A 27,780-nucleotide genomic window follows, 5' to 3' on the forward strand; every position below is an offset into this window, starting at 1 on the left:
ATATATTGATTCAGTACAAGACATGAAGGACAGAGGTATAAGTCCAGTATCTTACAGCAGAAGATCCAAACCATTTAAGGTAAGAACTTGTTCATAAGGAAACTTTTTACTTTCAGTTTGAAAGCAAGAGTGGAAGTGAGTCTTCGAACTTCAGGAGGGAGAGAGTTCCAGACCCTCGGGGCAGAGCCGGAGAAAGCTCTTTGAGGAGTTCTCTTTTTATGAAATATCTGTGGTTTCAGGAGGAAGGAGTTAGCGCTTCTTGAGGGTCTACCACCTCCAGATAATTCTAGCTTTGGGACAAGATACTTGGGGGTTTGGAAATGGAGGACGTTGTGGGACCGGCAGGCAATCTTTAGCTGTATTCTAGCTTCAATTTAGAGATTTTAAGACTGGGGAAATATGCGCATTTCTTATTGTGCCGGTGGTCAGTCTGGCCGCAGCATTCAATGTAGCCCTAAGTGGGGCCAAGGTATATTTAGGAAGGCCGCAGGGCGTAGCACTGCCATGGTCTAGCCTTGGCAAATATTATAAATCTGTAATGGAATTTGGAAAGACTTTTGGGATCTGCACAATTCCAAAGTTAGTGGTCAGCTGAAACCGCATCTTTGCGAAATGTTACTAACTTGGGGCCTGATTCGGAGTTTCCTCCATCACAAACCCTGTCTGCCAAACCCTGGGTCGGCCCTCCTCCTCTGGAGATGGGTGGGACTTAAGTATTCTGTTGACGGAGCCCTTGTTAGCTCCGTGGTTGGTGTCTTTCCTCCGAGAGCCTGATGGGGTAGGGGCCGTCGGAGGAGGGGCAGTACCCCGTCTGCCCTAGTTACAGTAGACGGTGTCAGACCTTTTTATTTACTGTCCATCACCACCAGGAAAACCCTCAAATTCCTGAATTTAACACCATTGTGCCAACTGGCATAATTATGTCGCATTCGTGTTAGAAATTTACAGTGAATGCACAGGAACAACTGAACGCGAATGGCTGTTGCTCACAGTGATTTTTGTTTTAGCACATAATGATGGATTTGCATTTTGCATAATTATATGTCATTTATTTTATTTTATTTTTATTTTACAGAGTTTTATATAGCGCAAACTTGACCCAATTCCGGTATCAGAGCGCTTTACATAGCACCAGTTGCGTTACATGAGGACACATTCATTTTTGTTAGGCACAGGGAGATTAAGTGATTTGCCCAGATTCACAGGATGTTCAGCGTCATTGCCGAGACTCAAAGTCAGTTCCCCAGATTCGAGCTCGACCGCCCTAGCAGTTAGGCCAACTCATCTCCCCAAAACTTGTCATAATCACACAAAAGTAAATTACGCAAATTTTGCTCACCCTTACTTCTAAGCTGTGGCGCTCAGCATGAAGAATGTCAGTCCCCCTCTAGTGCCCCCCCCCACAGGGTATAGCACCTTAGCTCCTATCGCTAACACCTAGGGCACAGCCCATACCCACATACCCTCAGTATAAGCCCCTCGGTCACGCTCCGTCAGGCAAGCAATCACGCCCTGCCCTCTGGCAGACCGTGCCCTCAGTATTACCCACTCACCCCCCAGACCTACTCTCTCAATTAGTACTCACAGTTTGAGGACAGGAGATCGCTTCCCCATCATCATCTTCACAAAGTCCCGGTAGGAGATGGTGTCGCAGGTCCCCCCGGTCACCTCCGAGATCATCTTCTTCACCTCCAGGTGGGTCTTGGGGACCCCCAGCTTCTCCATCATCATCTTCAGAGCCATCATGTCTGTGAAAGAGGGGAGAAGGAGGGTGAGGGTGAGCGAGAGTGGACATCTCCCCTGTCCCCTGGAGCAGGACACCACCCCAAGGGTGTGAGAGTGAGCGAGAGTGGACATCTCCCCCATCCCAGGGGGAAGGACACCACCCCAACGGTGTGAGAGGGAGCAAGAGTGGACATCTCCCCAGTCCCCGGGAGCAGGACACCCCCCCCAAGGGTGTGAGAGTGAGCGAGAGTGGACATCTCCGCTGTCCCTGGGAGCAGGACAGCACCCCAAGGGTGTGAGAGTGACCGAGAGTGGACACCACCCCAAGGGTGTGAGAGTGAATGAGAGTGGACATCTCCCCTGTCCCCAGGAGCAGGATACCGCCCCAAGGGTGTGAGAGTGAGCGAGAGTGGACATCTCCCCCGTCCCCGGGAGCAGGACACCGCCCCAAGGGTGTGAGAGTGAGCGAGAGTGGACATCTCCCCTGTCCCCGGGAGCAGGACACCGCCCCAAGGGTGTGAGAGTGAGCGAGAGTGGACACCACCCCAAGGGTGTGAGAGTGAGCAAGAGTGTACATCTCCCCTGTCCCCGGGAGCAGGACACCACCCTAAGGGTGTGAGAGTGAGCGAGAGTGGACATCTCCCCTGTCCCCGGGAGCAGGACACCACCCCAAGGGTGTGAGAGTGAGTGACAGTGGACATCTCCCCCGTCCCCGGGAGCAAGACACCACCCCAAGGGTGTGAGAGTGAGCGAGAGTGGACATCTCCCCTGTCCCCGGGAGCAGGACACCACCCCAAGGGAGTGAGAGTGAGCGAGAGTGGACATCTCCCCTGTCCCCGGGAGCAGGACACCGCCCCAAGGGTGTGAGAGTGAGCGAGAGTGGACATCTCCCCTGTCCTAGGGAGCAGGACACCACCCAAGGGTGTGAGAGTGAGCGAGAGTGGACATCTCCCCTGTCCCTGGGAGCAGGACATCACCCCAAGGGTGTGAGAGTGAGCGAGAGTGGACATCTCCCCCGTCCCCGGGAGCAGGACACCACCCCAAGGGTGTGAGAGTGAGTGACAGTGGACATCTCCCCTGTCCCTGGGAGCAGGACACCACCCCAAGGGTGTGAGAGTGAGCGAGAGTGGACATCTCCCCCGTCCCCGGGAGCAGGACACCACCCAAGGGTGTGAGAGTGAGCGAGAGTGGACATCTCCCCCGTCCCCGGGAGCAGGACACCCCCCCAAGGGTGTGAGAGTGAGCGAGAGTGGACATCTCCCCTGTCCCCTGGAGCAGGACACCACCCCAAGGGTGTGAGAGTGAGCGAGAGTGGACATATCCCCTGTCCTAGGGAGCAGGACACCACCCCAAGGGTGTGACAGTGAGCGAGAGTGGACATCTCCCCCATCCCCGGGAGCAGGTCACCACCCAAGGGTGTGAGAGTGAGCGAGAGTGGACATCTCCCCTGTCCCTGGGAGCAGGACACCACCCCGAGGGTGTGACAGTGAGCGAGAGTGGACATATCCCCTGTCCTAGGGAGCAGGACACCACCCCAAGGGTGTGACAGTGAGCGAGAGTGGACATATCCCCTGTCCTAGGGAGCAGGACAGCACCCAAGGGTGTGAGAGTGAGCGAGAGTGGACATCTCCCCTGTCCCTGGGAGCAGGACATCACCCCAAGGGTGTGGAAGTGAATGAGAGTGGACATCTTCTCTGTCCCCGGGAGCAGGACACCACCCCAAGGGTGTGAGAGTGAGCGAGAGTGGACATCTCCCCTGTCCCCGGGAGCGGGACACCACCCCAAGGGTGTGAGAGTGAGCGAGAGTGGACATCTCCCCTGTCCCCGGGAGCGGGACACCACCCCAAGGGTGTGAGAGTGAGCGAGAGTGGACATCTCCCCTGTCCCCGGGAGCAGGACACCACCCCAAGGGTCTTAGAGTGAGCGAGAGTGGACATCTCCCCTGTCCCAAGGGTGTGGGAGTGAGTGAGAGTGGACATGTCACCTGTCCCTGGGAGCAGGACACCGCCCCAAGGGTGTGAGAGTGAGCGAGAGTGGACATCTCCCCTGTCCCAAGGGTGTGGGAGTGAGTGAGAGTGGACATCTCCCCTGTCCCTGGCAGCAGGACATCACCCCAAGGGTGTGAGAGTGAATGAGAGTGGACATCTCCTCAGTTCCCGGGAGCAGGACACCACCCCAAGGGTGTGAGAGTGAGCGAGAGTGGACATCTCCCCTGTCCTAGGGAGCAGGACACCACCGCAAGGATGTGAGAGTGGACATCTCCCCCATCCCCGGGAGCAGGACACCACCCCAAGGGTGTGAGATCGAGCAAGAGTGGACATCTCCCCTGTCCCAAGGGTGTGGGAGTGAGCGAGAGTGGACATCTCACCTGTCCCTGGGAGCAGGACACCACCCCAAGGGTGTGAGAGTGAGCGAGAGTGGACATCTCCCCTGTCCCTAGGAGCAGGACACCACCCCAAGGGTGTGAGAGTGAGCAAGAGTGGACACTACCTCAAGGGTGTGAGAGTGAATGAGGGTGGACATCTCCTCTGTCCCCGGGAGCAGGACACCACCCTAAGGGTGTGAGAGTGAGCGAGAGTGGACATCTCCCCTGTCCCTGGGAGCAGGGCACCACCCCAAGGGGAGGAGAGTGAGCGAGAGTGGACATCTCCCCCGTCCCCGGGAGCAGGACACCACCCCAAGGGGAGGAGAGTGAGCGAGAGTGGACATCTCCCCCGTCACCAGGAGCAGGACACCACCCCAAGGGTGTGATAGTGAGTGAGAGTGGACATCTCCACTGTCCCCGGGAGCAGGACACCACCCCAAGGGTGTGAGAGTGAGCAAGAGTGGATATCTCCCCTGTCCCTGGGAGCAGGACACCACCCCAAGGGTGTGAGAGTGAGCGAGAGTGTACATCTCCCCCATCCCAGTGAGCAGGACACCACCCCAAGGGTGTGAGTGTGAGTGACAGTGCACCCCCACCACCACAGAGAGCAGGTGAGTGTATGCAAAAGTGCACCCTGAGATGATGAGTGATGACAGTGCACCCCAGGAAGGCAGAGGCTTGTGGGCAAAAGTTCATTGTCCCCCAGGGGCAGGTGAGTGTGAGCGACAGTGCAATCTTCAGGGTGTTGAGTGAGTGACAGTGAACCCCACAGGCAGTCAGGTGAGTGAGAGTGCACTCCTGATCAGAGAGACCTAGAGTGACTGGTGCAGGTGAGGCAAGGGGTGGCTGGATAGAGTGATGCCAGCATACCGCTCGAGTGAGTGACAGTCTACCCTCTTGGAAAGATGGTGAGAGGGAGCGACAGTGACCACCTCTGTTGAGGGGAGAAAGAGTGGGGGCAAAAGAGCAAGTGCACTCCTCTAGGAGAGACGAATCAGGGGCTGGTGAGAGTGAACGATCGCCCGATGGGTGAGTGAAATGGGGGAGGGTGAGCTACTGGCAATGCATCCCTCTGGGGGAGGTCAGAGTGAGCGACAAAGCAACATCTCATCCTTAGGGAGGAGTGACTGGTCAAAGGAGTGATGATGAACCGCTCAGCCCTCTAGTAGAGGGTCCATGTGACGGGAAACAACCTTTACAACGCTGTCATTACATCACACTACCTTTACAACGCAGTCATTACGACACGACATCCTTTACATCCCATGCTATTACAACGCAGCCATTACATCACACTACCTTTACAACGCAGTCATTACATCACACTACCTTTACAACACAGTCATTACATCACACTACCTTTACAATGCCGTCATTACAATGCAACATCCTTTACATTGCATGCTATTACAACGCAGCCATTACATCGCATGTCACTACAACGCATGTCATTACAACGCATGTCATTACAACGCAATATACGGTAAGTAATGGGGAATACTAATTTTTACCAGGGAGTCTGAGCCTCTCTGTGCATTTACTGATTGGTACAGAAGCCCCAGCAGGAGTACAAGATGGGCCCTCTGAGGCGGTGTTTGAGGGAACACCCCTCACACAAGAGAGAAGCAGAGGACGGAGCAGGAAGGGGCCATGGATTCTGAATCTAGAATTCATACTCCTCGCGGTGTGAATGAGGACAGTGAGTGGACTCCCTACGCCTCAGAATCCTGGTATCCGAGCAGAGTTATTTAACTCAAGATCCATAAAGGGATGTAGATTTGCCACGTGTCCACTTTCACAATGTGCAAATACCCCCCCACCCTCCCCCCTCCCGCCCCTGCCCTCCAACCCAATGTCACTGCCCTGAGAGGCAAACACACTCACCTATCTCGCCCTGGTCGTTCAGGTCAAAGTCTATGTATTTTTCTGGAAAGCAAAAGGAAAAAAAAGTTAGGAGGTCAGGGGAGGTCTGGAGGGCAGCACTGGACTCACATGTGTCATACATTAGAGATACCTGCCGGTTTACCTCCTTCTCCCCGAGAAACATGTTGCCTCATTGTGAGAACTAGAGCTCAGAGCCGCAATTACCTGAAATATATTTGGATTTTTTTGTTTAGCACAGTAGAAGGCATAAAACGGGCATCGCCCCCAAAGTAATTTAGTGGCTTCTTGTGGCACTAATGTGGGATTTCATTTTTGCAGCTGACACCGGTGAGGCGTATGAGAGGCTGGCACAGGTAACAAAGTGAGAAGCTGGTACGAGTATCAATGTGAGAAGCTGGCATGGGTAGGAATGTGAGAAGCTGGCACGGGTAACAAAGTGAGAAGCTGGCACGGGTAGCAAAGTGAGAAGATAGCACGGGCATGAGAGAAGCTGGCACAGGTAGGAATGTGAGAAGGTGGCACAGGTAGGAATGTGAGAAGCTGGCACAGGTAGGAATGTGAGAAGCTGGCATGGGTAGCAAAGTGAGAAGATAGCACGGGCACGAGAGAAGCTGGCACGAGCAGCAATGTGAGGAACTGGCATGGACCACAATTTGAGGAGCAGGCACTGGTTGCAATGTAAGAAGCTGGCAGGAGCAGCAGTGTGAGGAGCAGGCATGGGTAGTAATGAGAGAAGCGGGCACTGATATTAGGGTGAAGAGCTGACAAGGATGGGCAGTTTGAGGTGGAGTGTTATAAGCTACCACTCTGCTAGAAGATGCCACTTACGTAGTGTGCGCTGACCTGGCAGTAGTTGGCTTTGCAAAGAGCTGGCATTACAGGCAGAGTGAGGAGCCGTTGTGGAGTGAGAAGTTGGTCCTGGCAGACACTAAGAATCTGCCACGGATGCGCCATGCTTGGCTTTTAGGCAGTGTGAGGAGATGACACTGGTGGGCAGTGTGAGAAGCTGACACTGGTGGGCAGTGTGAGAAGGTGGCACTGGGGGGCAGTGCGAGGAGCTGCACTGGTGGCAGTGTGGGGAGCTGACACTGGTGGGCAGTGTGAGAAGGTGGCACTGGTGGGCAGTGTGAGGAGCTGGAACTGTTGGGCAGTGTGAGAAGGTGGCACCGGAGGGCAGTGAGAGATGCTGGCACTGGTGGGCAGTGTGAGAAGGTGGCACTAGTGGGCAGTTTAAGGAGCTGGCACCGGTGGGCAGTGCTGTTGTGAATTTTAGACTCCAGTGCTCTTGGTACGATCCCTTTTGCCAGCACCGAATCCACACAGGAATCCATCCAAGCGCCTAAGGGTAGTTCACTAGTCTGTGGGCGCTATAATAGACCACTGACTGCGCCCAGCAGACGCCGCCACTGTCCGTCCACCCCGGTCTGCTGCAAGGATGCCACCTCCGAGCGCACGTGCCATCGGAATGAGTGATCTCACTCTCGTGCCTGGGCCCAAGACAAACCTCGAGTGACCCCGCAGCCCCCCCCCCCCTCCCACACACACACCCCATGCCACACAAATGCCCACTTGAGCAGCCGGGAGCCTGCCGCGCGCTGTCAGCGGTTTTCCTTGCGTCGGGTGCGAGTGGGGGTGGGGGCTTCTGGGGCCGAAGTGGGCATACAATGCCCGCACTGTTTTCAGCTGGGGGGAGGTGGAGGGCTACAGTAAGGGAGGGGGGGGGCGTGGGCAGGTCTGAGACCACGTTGAGGGTCTCTCTGGACCCTGCTTAACTTCCCACCACCAATAAAGTTTGCAGAGCGCCCAGGGTTCAACGAAAGCACTGTGAGCGGGCACGGCGCCCGGGGGGCAGGCGAGGACCCCGGACTTCGTACAAAAGCTGTTGCCTGCCAAGGAGGGCTGGCGTTGCCACCGGGTCCCTCCAATGCCAGGGACACAAAGGGGCGAGCAGGGGAAGTTGTCCTGAACCTCGTGCCTGCCAAGGGGGGCGGGTGGAGGAACCAGGCCTCGCCAGCGTCTGGGGCACATAGAAAGGGGCAGGGGTGCCCTGGACCCCCGCCTGTCTGCCCTGGCTGGCACATGGACCTGGCCTCGCCCACGTCTGAAGCTCAAGGGCAGCTGGTAGGGGAAGCCGCCCTGAAATACCAATGACTCCAACCCTCTAACAGGGAACTAGCGCAGGGCACTGCCTCGCCAACATCCGCTGGGCACAGGCGGGTACCAGCCCAGGGGAGGGGGCCGCAGACTCCTTCCACTGGTGACCTGGCATGGGCACGGGCTTCTGAACCACAGATTAGGCCGTGACGAAGTATTTCCCCCTTTAAGGGCCTTTCAGACCTTACTTGCACCAGGGGTGTGTATGGGGGCAAAGCCTGCCCGTCTGTACAGCAGCGTCACACGCAGACTGGAGTGCCAGCCGACCACCTTTCAACAGTCGGAGGCAGCACGTGGGTGCCACAGAACCACACGTGGAGCGCCTTGGGGCGCCATGGACGTGTGAAGGTCTGCGTGCTGCGCCGGGCACGGATGGCATGGCATGGTCAGAGGGGCAGATCAAAGAAAGGTCTGCGTGCTGCGCCATGCCACTGGAGTCAAGCTATCCTGGCTGATGAGGGCTGAAAGCCCGAAACCGGTCCTTGGATGCTTGTTTCCAGTCCAGGGAGGACCTGGCTTGGCAGTTCGGGCTGGACTGTTCCCATGGGGCACAGGGTCAAGACTGATTTGCATATGGCTGGGTTCAAACTGGAATGGCATGGTGAGCAAAAAAGCTATGGATGTAGGCCCAGATCTCTGTACTGGGGTGAATGTAGGAAATTGTTCTGCATTCTGTCCATCAACTGTTTTTGCGATGCACACAGAGGAGCAAGGGGGCATGATTGGCACAGCACTGGCTCTGGGGTAAGCCAGCTGCAGTGATCAGTGGATCAGTGCTGCAAGGATCGATATTGTTATGAAGACATATCATTCTCCAAACCCACTGTGAAGAATCCTCAAAAACTAACATTTTATCAAAGATTAGGTGGGTACCAAGAACAAAGGGTCAAGCATGAACTTCCTTTTGAACAAAATAATTTTTACCCACTGGCCCTCACTCATACGCTAAACCCAAATTCAAAGTAGAAATAACCTTAAAATGCAAAAAATAAACCAAACAAATACCTACCCCTAATCGTAACCCAAGCCCTAATCTTAACCCCTCCCATGCTCGTGACGGAACCGCTCCGTCACCAGCCTCAGGTGGGCTGTGCTGGTGACGGAACGGTTCCGTCACAGCCTGCTCGCCGCGCCTGCGCGGCACGAATTCCGCGCCTGCGCTGACGTTCTAAAGAGCGGCGGGGCCGTGACGGAACCGTTCCGTCACAAGCACAGCTCACCTGCGGCTCCATCTACAATGCTAACCCTGATCTAAAACCAACCTCTAATTCTAACCCTAAACCAGTCCTAAACTTAATCCTAACACCATCCTAAACACTCCTCCATCCCCTTCCTAAACCTAAACTTAAACTTAATTCCAATCCTATCCCCAGCCACTACTCTAATCCCGATACTAACTCTAATCAGAAACCAACCTCTAATTCTAACCCTAAACTTGAACCTAAACCTAACACTATCCCAACGACTACTCCATCCCCACTCCGAAACCAGATCTTAAACATAAACCCAACACTATCTCTAGCCACTGCTTCCACGCCAATACTAACACTAATCTGAAACTAGCCTCAAACCTAACGTTAAACTAACCCTAAAGTTAAACCTAAGACTAACAGTATCCAAAACATTACATACACCCCTTCATAACCCTCACCTGAATCTAATCCCTAATCCTAACCCTAGTCTTAAACCTAACACTATCCCATCCCTAACCAATGCCCGAGCCCAATACTAACCCTAACATGAAACCAACCTCTAACTCTAAATCACCCCTAAACCTAAACGTAAACATAACACTAACCCTATCCTAAATACTACTTCATCCCAGTTCTAACACTCACCTGAATCCAATACCTAATAATAACCCTCACCTTAAATCCAACACTGAAGCTATCCCCAACCACTACTCTATCTCCATTCCTAACAATAACCTGAAACTAATCCCTAATGCTAACCCAACCCTAATCTTAAACCTAAGACTAAGGCTACCACTATCCCAATCCCTGACCACTGCACCATCCACAATCCCAGCCCTAATCTAAAACCAAGTCAACTCTAACATTAACCCTAACACCAAAACTGTCCCTAGAGACTACTGTATGCCCAACCCTAACCTGAAACTAACCCGTACTCCTAACCTCAACCCTAATCTTAAACCTAACACTGAAACTAACACCATCCCAATCCCTAACCACTATTCCATCGTCAATCCTAGCCAAAATCTAAAACCAACTGGACTCTAATCTTACACCTAGCACTAAAATGATCCCTAGCCACTACAGTATGTCCTACCCTAACCCTAAACCAGTTCCTAATCCGAGCCTCAACCCTAATCTTAAACCTAAAACTAACACCATCCCATCCTAAATACTACTTCATGGCCAATCCTTGCCCTAATCTAAAAAAACACTGGACTCAATCTTAAACTTAGCGCTAAATGATCCCTAGCCATTACAGTATGTCCAACCCTAACCCTAAACCATCTCCTGATACTTAACCCTAATCTTAAACCTAAAACTAACACCATCCCATCCTAAACACTGCTCCACCCTCAATCCTCGCCCTAATCCTAAACCTGAAACCCAGAGTATTCCGAATACTCCTAGCCTTACTTCGGAAGGACGCCAGCTTCTCCTCCAGGTCCTCTTCGTCGTTGTATTTTTCATCATTAAGAAACTCCTAGAGGTAAAAAAACAAAAAAACAAGATGACATCACCAATAGAACCTTTGAGAACCGCTGACCACGTTCAGGTCCGTGCAAGGCAATATCCTGTTGGAGAGTAAAGACCACTCAACAAAGCAGCGTCCCCATGACCCCTCCCCCACAACCTCTTCACCCTCCCCCCAGACGACAAGCACCACAGGTCGAGCCAGGGTCACAACAGAGCACCCGCACTGAGGTCATGTCACGGTAACACCCGGCCCAGCAGAGCGTAGGAGCAGCATCACAGCAACATTCACCAGGGTCGCGACAGAGCACTTGCGCTGAGGTCATGTCACGATAACACCCGGCCCAGCAGACACTAGGAGCAGCAACATTCACCAGGGTCGCGACAGAGTACCCGCGCTGAGGTCATGTCACGATAACAAGAAACACTACGGTAAAAGAGGACCTCAGGGAAATTTATAGACCTTGCTCTGGGTACAATCGCCAAAGAACCTGGAAACAACAAAAAGTACCAGAGGGTCTGAAACCAAACAAAGCTCAAAGGTGTACGCTAACCGCCTGATCAACCACAGTCCCCTAATCACCCAGGGGTCAAAAATGATTCGACACAAAAGGCTCTCAAGGGATGAGGAAAATACCCATCAGTCACCATACGGATCCGCCCTTCATCATTTGGGATTTTATCCGGACCACCAGGACTTTGTTGCTAGTGCTCCTGCACAACGTGAATAAATCATAAAATTAAAGAGTGACAAAATAAAGGAAATGAGTGTCAGGTTAGGCTAACCTGACACTCACTTCCTTTATTTTTTCGACAGTGAACGGCACTAACTGTAATGGCATTTGGACTATACAGGTGACTTTTTGCACTTGTTTCTTTTTTCCTTTTGTCACTCTTTCACTTTATGATTTATTCACGTTGTGCAGTAGCACTAGCAACAAAGTCCTGGTCCTGATGAAAGCAAGGACGCAATAGTCCATGTTTGCTGAAACATGTCGACCGACCCTACCTCAGACAGTCTACCTAACTTGACTGCCTGAGGTTATGTATATTTTTAACCTTGGTATTGAGAGCATACACAGAATAAATATCGTTCCGTGCTCTTTTGACCAATTTTAACACACTCTTTTGTCTTGGTTTCTTTCTCACTCACATTTATTTGCACTGCACACCCCAGTCCCATGTCTTTTTCCACTCATTAAGATCGAGTGGTAGACCACACTGTAATCAATAACCACCTAAGGGACCTCCTTACCACCAGGTCATCCTTTGATTGTGGCACTGATTTTCTCAGACGGGTGGTCCGGATAAAATCCCAAATGATGAAGGGCGGATCCGTATGGTGACTGATGGGTATTTTCCTCATCCCTTGAGAGCCTTTTGTGTCGAATCATTTTTGACCCCTGGGTGATTAGGGGACTGTGGTTGATCAGGCGGTTAGCGTACACCTTTGAGCTTTGTTTGGTTTCAGACCCTCTGGTACTTTTTGTTGTTTCCATGTCACAATAACACCCGGCCCAGCAGAGACCAGGAGAAGCATCACAGCAACATTCACCAGGGTCACGACAGAGGACCCGCGCTGAGGTCATGTCACGATAACACTTGGTCCAGCAGAGCATAGGAGCAGCATCACAGCAACATTCACCAGGGTCGCGACAGAGGACCCGCGCTGAGGTCATGTCACGATAACACTTGGCCCAGCAGAGCATAGGAGCAGCATCACAGCAACATTCACCAGGGTCGCGACAGAGCACCCACGCTGAGGTCATGTCACGATAACACCCGGCCCAGCAGACACTAGGAGCAGCAACATTCACCAGGGTCGCGACAGAGCACCCATGCTGAGGTCATGTCACGATAACACCCGGCCCAGCAGACAGTAGGAGCAGCATCACAGCAACATTCACCAGGGTCGCGACAGAGCACCCATGCTGAGGTCATGTCACGATAACGCCCGGCCCAGCAGACAGTCGCAGCAGCATCACAGCAACATTCACCAGGGTCGCGACAAAGCACCCACGCTGAGGTCATGTCACGATAACACCCGGCCCAGCAGACAGTAGGAGCAGCATCACAGCAACATTCACCAGGGTCGCGACAAAGCACCCACGCTGAGGTCATGTCACGATAACACCCGGCCCAGCAGACAGTAGGAGCAGCATCACAGCAACATTCACCAGGGTCGCGAAAGAGCACACGCGCTGAGGTCATGTCACGATAACACCCGGCCCAGCAGACAGTAGGAGCAGCATCACAGCAACATTCACCAGGGTAGCGACAGAGCACCCGCGCTGAGGTCATGTCACTATAACACCCTGCCCAGCAGACAGTAGGAGCAGCATCTCAGCAACATTCACCAGGGTCGCGACAGAGCACCCACGCTGAGGTCATGTCATGATAACACCCGGCCCAGCAGACACTAGGAGGTGCATCACAGCAACATTCACCAGGGTCGCGAAAGAGCACACGCGCTGAGGTCATGTCACGATAACACCCGGCCCAGCAGACACTAGGAGGTGCATCACATCAACATTCCCCAGGGTCGCGAAAGAGCACACGTGCTGAGGTCATGTCACGATAACACCCGGCCCAGCAGACACTAGGAGGTGCATCACAGCAACATTCACCAGGGTCGCGAAAGAGCACACGCGCTGAGGTCATGTCACGATAACACCCGGCCCAGCAGACACTAGGAGGTGCATCACAGCAACATTCACCAGGGTCGCGAAAGAGCACACGCGCTGAGGTCATGTCACGATAACACCCGGCCCAGCAGACACTAGGAGGTGCATCACAGCAACATTCACCAGGGTCGCGAAAGAGCACACGCGCTGAGGTCAGGTCACGATAACACCCGGCCCAGCAGACACTAAGAGGTGCATCACAGCAACATTCACCAGGGTCGCGAAAGAGCACACGTGCTGAGGTCATGTCACGATAACACCCGGCCCAGCAGACACTAGGAGGTGCATCACAGCAACATTCACCAGGGTCGCGAAAGAGCACACGCGCTGAGGTCATGTCACGATAACACCCGGCCCAGCAGACACCAGGAGAAGCATCACAGCAACATTCACCAGGGTCGTGACAGAGCACCCGCGCTGAGGTCATGTCACGATATAACTCGTCCCAGCAGACACCAAGAGAAGCATCACAGCAACATTCACCAGGGTCGCAACAGAGCACCTGCGCTGAGGTCATGTCACGATATAACTCGTCCCAGCAGACACCAAGAGAAGCATCACAGCAACATTCACCAGGGTCGCGACAGAGCACCCACGCTGAGGTCATGTCACAATAACACCCGGCCCAGCAGAGCATAGGAGCAGCATCACAGCAACTTCACCAGGGTCGCGACAGAGCACCCACGCTGAGGTCATGTCACGATATAACACGGCCCAGCAGACGCGCTGAGGTCATGTCACGATACCACCCGGCCCAGCAGACACCAGCAGCAGCATCACAGCAACATTCACCAGGGTGGGAGTGGACTCCAGGGCAAGCAGGCTGCAGGGCCGGCTCTAGGCATGTGCAAGCTGTGCAAGCTGTGCACCTGCACAGGGCCACCAAACCCCAGGGGCCACCACGCCAATATATATCCTATATGACTCGCTCCTCGCTTCCGAGCAGAGTGGTCGCTCCCCTGCTGCTGCGTTCTCGTTGCAGAAGGCATACTACAAGACTTGCAGTATTTTTTAACAATTTTATCCTGCTTTATGTTCTGATTGCCGCTGCGCGCTCTGTTTAACGATTTAGCCCATTTGCATACGTAATTAGCTGACTGTTACAATTGTTGCATTGCCAGCGTGACTTTAGCTGCAGATTTGCTCCCTGATTAGTTGCGTGTGCTCTAAATCGCCGCTTTGCTTATTGTCATTGTCATTTCACAGCATTTGTGTTTTCCCCCCAAGCGCTCTCTCCGTCCTGACCCCTCCGCCTCCATTTTGTTATTGTTGACCTCCTCCTCAGCCCGACCCGCCTCCCAGCTGAACCGCCCTCGCCCCTCCCCCTCCTCTGTCCATTAATGTCAGATGGTCCCACGCGCAGCGTCCACGCGCTACGTCCTCGCCGAAGGTGCGCCAAAGGTAAGCCCGTCTACGCCCGTCCGCGCCTGGACCGCGCCCAGCGCCAGTCCCACTGCCCCTCGCGCTCCCCAGCCCTCCCGCATCACCTATGATGCCGCCACCCTCCTAGCCCTTGACCCCGGTCGCGCCCCCAAATGTGTCCAAGCCGCTCCTGGACACACCCATGGACCTTTCTCCTGCCTCTCCTGCAAATTTAGCGGCACCGACAACATCTCCGCTACGATCACACCACAGACTCTCGACCCCAACCACCGACAGTGCATCCTTCTCAACACCCGATCGGTCCACAGACACGCCATTGACCTCTGGAACCTACTAGACACCATCTCTCCAGACGTCGCCTTCCTAACAGAAACTTGGATGAACGCTTCCTCCGCCCCAGACATCACCATTGCCATCCCTGAAGACTATAAGATCACTCGCAAGGACCGTACCAGCCACACAGGAGGAGGAATCGCTATCGTCCATAAGAAAACTATCCGTATCTCAACCAGCTCTGACGTCAACCTCACTAACTCTGAACACCTTCACTTCCAGATCCACATCGACCCCAAGACCACACTCAGAGGCACCCTCCTCTACAGACCACCAGGACCCCGCGCAAAATTCAGTGAAGACATCACGGACTTCATCACTCCACACGCGCTCCCCTCCAAAGACTACATCCTTCTGGGAGACCTCAACTTTCACCTTGAAAAGATCAACGACCGCAATACCGCCACCCTCTTAGACAACCTCGCCAACCTCGGACTTAATCAACTAGTCACTTCCCCCACCCACATCGCAGGTCACACACTCGACCCCATCTTCACCTCCAGCAATCATGTCTCCTTCAGCCACACTACGGACCTCCTCTGGACTGACCACAGCTGCGTTCACTTCACCTACAACAAGCCAAAACCCACCAACCACCTCCAACCAACTCTGCAAAGAAACTGGAACAAAATCACCACCGACCAGATCTCCGCCTCGCTCCTTCTAAACACCCCAGCCCACTCTTCTAACGCAAACAAAGCCGCCGCCAACCTCACCCTTTGGTTATCCAACGGCGCCGACACCTTAGCACCACTGAAAAAACGTCAAAGCAAACCTGGCAGCAAGAAGGCCTCATGGTTCAACGATGATCTCAAGAAGTCCAAGAAACTCTGCCGCTCCCTTGAAAAGGCCTGGAAAAAAACCCCAACCACTAGCACCAAGGACGCCTTCAAAAACGCCACCCGCACTCACCACCAACTAATCCGAAAGGCCAAGAAAACAGCATTCAAGGATCGACGCCCACAACAGCAAGGAACTTTTCAACATCGTCAAGGAATTCTCCAATCCCTCGGCCAACTCCAACAACATCACCCCCTCTCAAGCCCTCTGCGACTCCCTAGCCTCATTCTTCCACAACAAGATTGCAGACATCCACAACAGCTTCGACAACCAACCCGGAAACCAACCCACCCTACCATTTGCTGAACATTCTCCCCCCGTGAACACCCTTAACGACTGGAACCCAATCTCCACTGAGGACACCATCCGCCTGATGAATTCCATCCACTCAGGATCCCCCACAGACCCATGCCCTCACCACATCTTCAACAAAGCAGACTCCGTCATAGCACCGCACCTCCGAGACGTCATCAACTGCTCCCTCAACTCCGCCACCTTCCCGGAAGACTGGAAACACGCTGAACTCACCGCCCTTCTGAAAAAACCAACAGCGGACCCCACCGAACTCAAAAATTACCGCCCCATCTCGCTCCTTCCATTCCCAGCCAAAGTCATCGAGAAAGCTGTCAACAACCAGCTCGCCGCCTTCCTCGAAGCCAACAAATCCCTCGACTCCTCACAATCTGGCTTCCGAGCAAAACACAGCACTGAGACCGCCCTCATCGCAGCAACAGACGACATTCGAACTCTACTGGACAATGGAGACACAGTCGCCCTCATCCTCCTCGACCTCTCTGCAGCATTCGACACAGTCTGCCACAGCACCCTTCTACAGCGCCTCAGAAACATCGGAATACAAGGAAAAGCACTTGAATGGATCACCTCCTTCCTCACTGGAAGAACACAGAGAGTCCGCCTTCCACCATTCAAGTCCGAGGCCACGGAAGTCACCTGCGGCGTACCACAAGGATCCTCACTCAGCCCCACCCTCTTCAACGTATACATGAGCCCCCTCGCGGCCATCGCACGCCAACACAACCTCAACATCATCTCCTACGCGGATGACACCCAATTGATCCTATCACTCACCAAAGACCCCAACACCGCCAAAACTAACCTACACGAAGGAATGAAAGAAGTCGCCGAATGGATGAAACAAAGCCGTCTGAAACTGAACTCAGACAAAACAGAAGTCCTCATCTTAGGCACATCCCTCTCTGCTTGGAACGACTCCTGGTGGCCGGAAGCCCTCGGAAAAGCACCCATCCCGACAGACCACGCACGGAACCTAGGCGTCATCCTGGATTCTTCACTCTCTATGAACAGACAAGTCAGCGCCGTATCCTCTTCCTGTTTCAACATTCTTCGCATGCTCAGAAAAACATTTAGCTGGATCCCCAACGAAACAAGGAAAACAGTCACCCATGCTCTGGTCACGAGCCGACTGGACTACGGAAACACCCTCTACGCAGGCACTACCGCCAAACTCCAGAAGAAACTCCAACGAATCCAAAACGCCTCAGCCAGGATCATATTAGACATCCCACGCAACGAACACATCTCTGGTCACCTTAAAGACCTCCATTGGCTACCCGTCGAGAAGAGGATCACTTTCCGACTGCTAACCCACGCACACAAATCTCTCTACGACATCGGACCTGAATGCCTCAACTCACGTCTGTCCTTCTACACCCCCTCCCGCCAACTACGTTCTTCCAGCCAAGCCCTCGCCACGGTACCTCGCATCAACAAGACCACCATGGGAGGCAGATCCTTCTCATACCTTGCTGCTAAAACATGGAATTCACTCCCCGCTTACCTCCGCCTTACCCAGAACCACCTAGCATTCATAAAACAACTTAAAACGTGGATATTTGACAAGTAACCCTCCACCCCTTTCTTTTTTTTTTTTTTTTTTTTTGAAAACCTTTATTTATCAGAAACACAGTACACAGCGTCTGCCTACAACCACTGCGGGCCGGCCGCTATGACAATAATTAGCCCTCCCAGGCACCTTGCGCCGCAAATAATAGACAAAAATTAAAACATCAACACTACGGTATACTGACAAGGAGCCACAGGAGAAGGATAGAGAGGGTTTCATTTTATAATTTAGACGAATCGTCCTAAAGTCAGATCGGGTGGCCGAAAGGGCGGACCAAGGAAAAGGATATACACGAGTTAAATATCATTATCAAGAAACTGGCGTAAATCAGCACAATAAGGATAAACAAGCAACGAAATACATATCACCCCAGTTAGCGCCCGCCCAGTCAATTTGTCACATAAGGAGTTGTATTCTAGCTGGAATACGGTATAGTAGGATATAAGAGGGATCATTCTATGACAACGATGAAAGGATCCTACGACATGCAGAAAGGCACTGATTACATGGGAAAATTAGCAGCAGAAAAAGCGCCCTCAAACAGTAGTATAAGAGGGAAGGAAGAGCAGGATGTGTAATCATTCGGTAACTATGCATTAAAATCAATATCATGGTCGTGAATCAATAAACATTGCGACAGTGACACAGACGCAGAGCGCGAAAATCCGTCCCAGAAAGAACTAAACCCAACCCCCATCTGACCCAAGATACGAAAGAAGAAAAAGGAAACAAGAGAAAGAACAAGAAGAAAAGGCCATAGAAACAAAAAGGAAAACAAAAATCAAGCCCCAACCCCCCCACCCTGCACGTCGAAGAGGCTATGCCCCCCCCCCCTACTCACGTGCCTGTCGCCCCAAGAGTACCCACATAAGGGAAAGGAGGGGGACAATTCAACACGAGCAGACTCCCGCCCCACCCATTCCGCACAAAGCAGCTCAGGCCCGATCACAATCCGTCCAGCAGGTCGACAAACAATGGCGGCGTCATAGTACAGTTCAGCACAGCGTCCACATCATAATGGGTGACCGGGGATCAGTCCTGCGATGCATAAAAGAAGAGTTCACCCCTGTCCCAACTTGACCCTTCCGTCGATACGTGGCCACTGAAAGTTTGCAATGGGGCACCGCCCCGGACGAACAAGACGGCCAGGCGGGTAGAACAAAGGCAATTCAGCGAGGGATCTCAGAGGCAAGGGACTGACAAGTAATCTCCTGAAGACATATAGGCACAAGAACGAGGCTCCGAGCAGATCCCTCAGGTTGCGACCCGGTAGTGGCAACACAAGATAGCCAGGTGGTGAAACAGGCCCATGAGGGGAATCCGCACTTTTTGCAGCACTAGGCCCCGATGGCACATTCACGCGGCCAGTTAGGTGGGATCTGTGACCAACATCATCCAGGGCCCTCCATGGCACCACCGGTAGACACGTAGCAGGCACATCTAATGGCGGCAAAGATCCGCCTACAACACTACTTCTCACAGGATCGCCGGAGCCTTCTTCCCACGGCTGGGTGATAATAGCGTCTAGGCGCCGTGCAAGGTCCCTGGCCCCATCCAACCAGGTAATGCACAGGGAGCTCAGTGCAGCAATGAGGTCGCGAGCCGTAGGTTCCATGGTAATCAGCCGATATATAATGACTCGCTCTCAGGGTATCTTCTTACTCGGCCAATGTCGGTGACCCCCACCGAACCGCCCAGCCGAAAAGTTAGTGTAAGGATCACCAGAGCAGGAGCTGGCGCCACCTCCAGCTGTTACGATCGATCCGCCATTACACCTTGCCAATACACAGTACACTCAGTTACAGGGTGCCCCATAAGAAGCGCGGGCAGCATTGGCGTTATGTGGCACAGAGTCTCAATAGCAGGGGCAGACCCACCAAATGTGCGCAGGAGCGCCGACCTCCATACCTTCAAGGTCTGATATGAAGCACCGGTCTGCCCCAGGCCAGCCAGCGCCAGCAACGTTGCTCCCGTTCCAAAATGGCGATCTCAGCCCGTCCAGTAGATCCACACGCTGCGCAGAAAACAAAGGAACGGTCGTACCAGGTGATGGATCAGATCTCCAGCGTGTGCGCCGGTGTCTGTGGTGGCGCCAAGTCTCGGCGTCCGTCCGGGTTGGCGCAGTGTCTCTCCCGCAGCTCAGAGTTATGGGCTTCGTGGCCCGCAAAGCCGCGACCTCCAGTGGCATCCGCGGCCGGCACCAACATCCGGCCCCTCGGCCAGCAGTCGGACGCCGCCACGGCGTCTAGCGAGAAAGGGTGATTGGGAGGGTCACCGGCCACAGCCAAGCTCCGGAGTTGCCGCCCGCTGATCCTCGCATCTTCCGACGTCTTGCGAGCATTGCCCGAGCCCGTGCGACCCGGGGAAGAGCAGGATATTCACAGGATAAGTGCCGTGGCGAGCGGAGCTCGCGGACTAGGCGGCCATCTCGCTCCGCGCTCGGCCACGCCCCCCTCCACCCCTTTCTAAGCGCCTTGGGACCCTCTGGGTATGTAGTGCGCTATATAAATTCCATGACTTGACTTGACTTGACTTAATATATTAATCCTCTGAGGATGGATACATATTTGCGTGGTGGCCCCTGGCAGGGATTTGGCGGCCTCCGGCTCTGTTCCACTTCTAAACACCCTGACCCCCTCCCCTCTTTACTGGCCTGCGCGCTCCGCACCGCCCGGACCCCCTCTTCCGGGCCCCCTTCCTATGCTCCTTGCCCAGGGCCACCATGAGCCTAGAGCCGGCCCTGCAGGCTGTGCCCGGTGGGCTCTTATTGTAGCCGCTTCTGGGCCAGTATTGTGGCCAGCCGGGCTGGTTGTTACTGTTAATTTCCCTAATATTAAAACAAACATTGGCTGCGGCAAGCTCCACCCATACACTCTTCCATCGCTTACAAAACACTCACACAGAACGTCTTACAAGTTACACCCCGACCTGATTGTAAAAGGGGCCCACTTTTTTTGGGGTGTATAATTCGCTAACGAGGGCCGCTTTTATTTAGGTGCCCAGGCCTATTTTGTGTCCCAGCCCGTCCCTGCTATTTACATACTTTCTTCACCCAGAATGCACCTGTGCAGAAACCACTTCCGGTTCAAAAAACGAAGGCCCCCTTTATAATTGGAAACCATTGTTGGAGGTGGGGGTTCAAATCTGGAAGGCAGGAGGCTGGCTTGTGTTCAGGGAGACTCGTCCTCTCTGTAATGAGGACGAGCCCAACCATTATAACCCCCCCCCCCCCTTCACTACCCCCAGGTGCCAGGCGATCTCACTCCTCTGTAAAGTCTAGACTGTTCGATAAATGCGGGTTTACAGCGGCAGTGTGGCATGAAGGGCAGGGACCCCCCTGCAAGACATGAACATGACTCCGCCTGTTAGGCAGTCAAATAAGGCATCAATGGATAGTCAGGGAGCCCCTTAGGGCCCGGTGCCACTGCACCCGCCGCACCATTGATATTCAGGCCTCTTTGCAGGGCCTCTGCCTGGGAAGCGTTGGCCCTCTCGCTGCCGACGACCAGCAGGTTCGAGCCTGCATTTCCTTCTGCAGGTGAAGGCGTGTGTGTGTGTGTGGGGGGGTTGGAGGGGGTGCAGCACGCTGTGCGCACTACAGGCTGCCAGCGGAGCCGGGACTGCTTGGCACCCCTCCCCCTCTAACAACAAGTGCCCAGGTGCCTCCGCCGAGACCCGCCCGGGGTCTCCCGGGGCGGCCCCCTCCGCCTCGGAGACGGCCACTCTTTGCCATATAAGGCCCCTGGCAGCGGCCCAGGCCTGTGGCATCCCCGGCACGCGGGGAATGGGCCCCTCCACCCCCAGTGGACGGGATGCTACAGATGCGAGATACGGGGTCACGTGCAGGGTGAAGGCCGCAGAGGGGGTGCTGGGGCGTAACACAAGGCCCTGCAACCACTGCGGCGCAGGGGGCCCAACCTTCCGGTGGGCCCCCAACCTTTCAAGAAGACAGGGCCCCATTCAGCCCAAGCCAATGAATGTCTGTCTGTGTGAAGAGGGCGGCATGGGCTGAAGGGGGGTGGGGAAGGGAGCGGGCCAGGAGTCGGGTGAAGAAAGGGTGCTGGTGTGCTTAGGAAGTGGGCACCGGCTGCTGGCATCATTATCAGCACCTGGGACGATGGAAAGAGGGCTGGGGGCGTGTGGGGGGGGGGGGTTTCAGGAGAAGCAGGGGATGGCAGGGCACACACGGGATGATGGCAGGGCACACAATCACGTGTTTGTTGAGCGCTACTACTCACCCGTGAGGGTCTCGAGGCGCTGGGGGAGGGGGGTTCGCAGGTTCCAGTCCATCAAGGGGGGTGGGGGGTCTGTCGAAGAGCCAGGTTTTGAGGTTTCTTGTGAAGATGGGGAGCGATGTTGTCAGTCTGAGGTGGTGCGGGAGGGCATTCCAGGCTCTGGACGCATGGAAGGAGAAGGAGAAGGAGCGGCCTCCCGATCTGATCTTTCTGATGTGGGGGACCACGACGTCGTAGGGTCCTTTGGGGTGCGTGGAATTTGAGTCGGCTGTTCAGGTATGCTGGTCCGGTGCCGTGGAGGGCCTTGTGTGCGTGGGTGAGTACATTGAAGGTGACTCTAGCTTCGATGGGGAGCCAGTGGAGTGTGCGCAGGTGCCGAGAGATGTGGCACTGTCTTGGCAGGTTGAGGACCAGTCTTGCGGCGGCGTTCTGGGTGGTCTGTAGCTTGCTGGTGAGGTTTTTGTTTATTCCGACGTAGAGTGTGTTGCTGTAGTCGAGCGTGCTGGTGACCAGGGCATGAGTCATAGTCTTTCACTGTTCAAGGGGATCCATTTGAAGGTCTTACGTAGGAGGCGGAGGGTGTGGAAGCAGGAAGATGAGACAGAGTTGATCTGGCGGTCCATTTTGAGTTCGGAGTCCAGGATGATTCCCAGGTTGCGTGTGTGTGGTCCGTGGGGGTGGGCAGACTTTTGAGGCCGGGGGGGGGCACCAGGTGTCGTTCCAGGCAATGGGGTTTGGGCCCATAATGAGTACGTCTGTTTTGTTGGTGTTTATTTGAAGGCAGCTGTTTTCATCCATTAGGCGACGGCTTCCATGCCTTCTTGAAAATTGTGTTTGGCGGTGTTGGGTTTGTTGGAAAGGGAGAGGATGAGTTGGTTGTCATCTGCATATGACACAATGTTGAGTCCATAGGTTCTAACGATAGGGGCGAGCGGAGCCATGTAGACGTTGAAGAGCGCAGGGCGGAGGGAGGACTCCGCAGATGGTAGGCGTAGGGTCTGAGAGGAAAGGGGGAATCTGACCGACTGCCTTCTGCTGGAGAGGAAGGAGCGGATCCAGTCGAGGACCTTGTCTTGAATCCCTGCGTCGTGGAATCTGTGTATTAGGGTGCGGTGAGAGACTGTGTTGAGCGCAGCTGAGAGGTCGAGGAGGATGAGAGCTGCGGTTTCTCCTTTGTCCAGTAGGGTGCGGATGTTATCTGTTGCGGCGAGGAGGGCGGTTTCCGGGCTGTGTTTTTTTCTGAAGCCGGATTGGGAGGAGTCGAGGATGTTGTGCTCTTCGATGAATGTGGCAAGTTGACTGTTGATGGATTTCTCAATGACTTTCGCTAGGAAGATGAGCAGGGAGATTGGTCTGTAGTTTTTCAGGTCGGTGGGGTCCGCAGAGGGTTTCTTGAGGAGGGAGTTGCTCTCGGCGTGTTTCCAATTGTATGGGAACGATGCGGTTGCCAGGGAGCGGTTGATGGTGTGTGCAGCTCTGTTGAAAATGTGGTGGGGCAGGGGTCCATGGGGGCCCAGAGTGGATTGAGTTAATCTTCTTCAGTGTGTCTCCGGTGGTGAGGGCTGTCCAGTTGTCGATCGTTGGCTTCATGGTGTCGGGGTGGTTGGTCAGGGTTCAGTGTATTGGTTGTCTTCATCGAAGTTGTCTAGATGCTCTTGATTTTGTGGTGGAAAAAGGTGCTCAGTTTGTCGCAAAGGTCTGGTGAGGGTGGGATGTCGGTGGACTCACTGGAAGGTTGGGCAAACTCCTTGATGATGTTAAAGAGTTCTTTGCTGTTGTGTGTGTGGGTGGAGATTCTGTCTTAGATCGTTTTTTTCCTCGTTTTTCTGATGAGTTGGTGGTGGACTTTGCTGGCAGCTCTGAAGTTGTTGTGGGCTTCTGTGGATTTGGTGTTCCTCCAGTCCTTTTCGCGGTGGCGGCAGGTGCGTCTGGACTCTCGAAGTTCGGTGGTAAACCATCTAGCTTTCTTGGTGTGGGTGTTGTTGTTTTACTTGAGGGGGGCTAAGGTGTTGGCACTGTTGGTGATCCATCTGTCAGGGTTCGGGCTGCGGCGTTGGGGTTTTTGTTTTCCGTAACAGTAGTGGTGGTGTTGCTGAGTGATGAGGTTAGCTGGTCGTCAGTGATTCTGGTCCAATTTCTTCATGGGAGCAGGTGCTGGTGTCTGTGGATGGTGGGTGTTCAAAAGGTGAAGTGGACGCAACAATGGTCGGTCCATGGGAGTTCAGTGGTGTGGCTGAAGGTGATGGAGGTTCCTGTTGTAAAGAGGGGGTCAAGGGTGTGTCCTGCTGAGTGCATGGGTTCGGTCACGATCTGGCAGAGTCCAATATTGTAGAGGTTGTCCAGCAGGGATGTGGTGTTGGGGTCCAGTAGGTTGTCGAGGTGGAGGTTGAGGTCTCCCAGCAGGATGTAGTTGGTGGATGCGATGGCGTGCAGGGATATGATGTCTGCGATGGATTTGGCAAAAGGTCCGCAGGGTCCGGGAGTAGGTAGATGAGAGTTCCTCAGGGGGTGGTGGTGGGGCTGGCCAGTATCTTGAAGTGAAGGTGTTCCATCAGGTCTGTGGACTCGTCGGGGAGTGTGCTCAGGCGGAGGGTGGATTTGTGGACGATGGCGATTCTTCCTCCCGGGCGGTTGGGGCGGTCCTTCCCGGAGATCTTGTATCCTTGGGGGATGGCGATGTCCGGTCCCGAGGAGGTGTTGGTGCATGTTTCGGTGAGGAACAATACGTCCAGGGTGGTGCTGTCGAAGAGGTCCCAGATTTTGGAGGCGTATTTGTGGAGTGATCTGACGTGGGGGAGGATGCATTGCAGGGTCTTTGGTTCGGGTGTGTTCTTGCGGTCGGGTTGTGCTGGGTCCGTGTTCCTGGTGGTGCTGTAGGTTTGATGGCAGCGGTGATAGCTGAAGGGTCCATCGGTGTTGGCCGGCAATGCTAGCTTGCAGTTGTTGTTGCAGCCTCGGTTGAGTGCTTGGAGTGCCACTGGGTCGTAGCATTGGCGGGGCTGACATCCAGGGTTCCTGGCGCTGGACACGGTCACAGTCGGGTCGCAGATGGGATTGCCTTTGGTGCGCCAGTGGCGCGGCCACGCTGCAGCCGTCATTAAGTAGGGGTCGGGGAGGACTGGACAGCTGGGAGGCAGGAGCGGGGAGGGGAGCTGGATTGGGCCGGTCGTGCTGATCGTCCTGGGGGGAGGGGCCACGGGGGGCAGCAGCAGGGAAAAAAACTGTTGGAAAAAGGCAGAGAAAAAGGTCAAAAAGAGAGGGGAAGTGCCAATAAGGCAGTAAAAGTGCACACAGAGTGGAGGAAAGACACAGAGGAGAGTGCAAGGGGGAGATTGAGATGAGGGTGAAAAAGGAGGAGAGACACAGAAGGAGAGTGAATGGGGGAGATAGAAACGAGGGAAAAAACGAGTGAAAAAGGAGAGAAAAAGCAGAGCGGGAGAAAGGAGACAGAGGTCCACTGGACCAACAGGGAAGAGGCGCAGGTGAAACCTGCGGGTGGAGGAGGGCCTCGAACACCAGTACTCGAGAGTGCAGGGGCTCGGGGGAAGGCCTCACTTAATGGTGGGGCTGCGAGGGAGGGAGAGAAATTTCACTGACAATGAGTCAGTGGTCTTAAACAAAGGATGGTAATGCACACCGAGATGGGAGGGCACACACGGGATGTCAGGGCACACACGGGATGTCAGGACACACACGGGATGGCGGGGCACACATGGGATGGCATGGCACACATGGGATTGCAGGGCACACATGGGATGTCAGGGCACACATGGGATGGCGGGGCACACATGGGATGTCAGGGCACACATGGGATGTCAGGGCACACATGGGATGGCGGGGCACACATGGGATGGCGGGGCACACATGGGATGTCAGGGCACACATGGGATGGCGGGGCACACATGGGATGGCAGGGCACACATGGGATGGCAGGGCACACATGGGATGGCAGGGCACACACGGGATGGCGGGGCACACATGGGATGGCGGGGCACACATGGGATGTCAGGGCACACATGGGATGGCGGGGCACACATGGGATGGCAGGGCACACATGGGATGTCAGGGCACACATGGGATGGCGGGGCACACGTGGGATGGCGGGGCACACATGGGATGTCAAGGCACACATGGGATGGCGGGGCACACGTGGGATGTCAGGGCACACATGGGATGGCAGGGCACACATGGGATGGCGGGGCACACATTGGATGGCATGGCACACATGGGATGTCAGGGCACACATGGGATGGCGGGGCACACATGGGATGGCAGGGCACACATGGGATGTCAGGGCACACATGGGATGGCGGGGCACACATGGGATGGTAGAGCACACATGGGATGGTAGGGCACACACGGGATGGCGGGGCACACATGGGATGGCGGGGCACACATGGGATGTCAGGGCACACATGGGATGTCAGGGCACACATGGGATGGCGGGGCACACATGGGATGGCGGGGCACACATGGGATGGCGGGGCACACATGGGATGTCAGGGCACACATGGGATGGCAGGGCACACACGGGATGGCAGGGCACACAGGGGATGGCAGGGCACACACGGGATGGCGGGGCACACATGGGATGTCAGGGCACACATGGGATGGCGGGGCACACATGGGATGGCGGGGCATACGTGGGATGGCAGGGCGCACGTGGGATGTCAGGGCACACATGGGATGGCGGGGCACACATGGGATGTCAGGGCACACATGGGATGGCGGGCCACACATGGGATGGCAGGGCACACATGGGATGTCAGGGCACACATGGGATGGCGGGGCACACATGGGATGGTAGAGCACACATGGGATGGTAGGGCACACACGGGATGGCGGGGCACACATGGGATGGCGGGGCACACATGGGATGGCAGGGCACACATGGGATGGTAGGGCACACACGGGATGGCGGGGCACACATGGGATGGCGGGGCACACATGGGATGGCAGGGCACACATAGGATGGCAGGGCACACATGGGATGGCGGGGCACACACGGGATGGCGGGGCACACATGGGATGGCGGGGCACACATGGGATGTCAGGGCACACATGGGATGTCAGGGTACACATGGGATGGCGGGGCACACATGGGATGGCGGGGCACACATGGGATGGCGGGGCACACATGGGATGGCAGGGCACACATGGGATGGCAGGGCACACACGGGATGGCAGGGCACACATGGGATGGCAGGGCACACACGTGATGGCGGGGCACACATGGGATGGCGGGGCACACATGGGATGTCAGGGCACACATGGGATGGCGGGGCACACATGGGATGTCAGGGCACACATGGGATGTCAGGGCACACATGGGATGGCGGGGCACACATGGGATGGCGGGGCACACATGGGATGGCATGGCACACATGGGATGTCAGGGCACACATGGGATGGCGGGGCACACATGGGATGGCGGGGCACACATGGGATGTCAGGGCACACATGGGATGGCGGGGCACACATGGGATGGCGGGGCACACATGGGATGTCAGGGCACACATGGGATGGTGGGGCACAGATGGGATGGCGGGGCACACATGGGATGGAAGGGCACACATGGGATGGCGGGGCACACATGGGATGGAGGGGCACACATGGGATGGCGGGG

At 55.0% G+C, this 27,780-nt stretch overlaps 1 protein-coding gene across 1 annotated transcript in view; it reads right to left on the reverse strand.

Moving 5' to 3' along the window:
• The window catches only part of AIF1L (allograft inflammatory factor 1 like), a 110,692-nt gene that overhangs the window by 54,699 nt on the left and 28,213 nt on the right, over window positions 1–27,780 (reverse strand). The window contains exons 3-5 of the mRNA XM_086924801.1: window positions 10,738–10,804; window positions 5,975–6,016; window positions 1,586–1,748 (exon numbers count right to left, since the gene is read on the reverse strand). Of these exons, the coding sequence (XP_086780927.1) occupies window positions 1,586–1,748; window positions 5,975–6,016; window positions 10,738–10,804 (272 nt within the window). The remainder of the gene's footprint in view (window positions 1–1,585; window positions 1,749–5,974; window positions 6,017–10,737; window positions 10,805–27,780) is intronic.

The sequence above is a fragment of the Lissotriton vulgaris genome, chromosome 5 (genome assembly GCF_964263255.1).
Source record: "Lissotriton vulgaris chromosome 5, aLisVul1.2, whole genome shotgun sequence".
Taxonomy (NCBI): Eukaryota; Metazoa; Chordata; class Amphibia; order Caudata; family Salamandridae; genus Lissotriton; species Lissotriton vulgaris.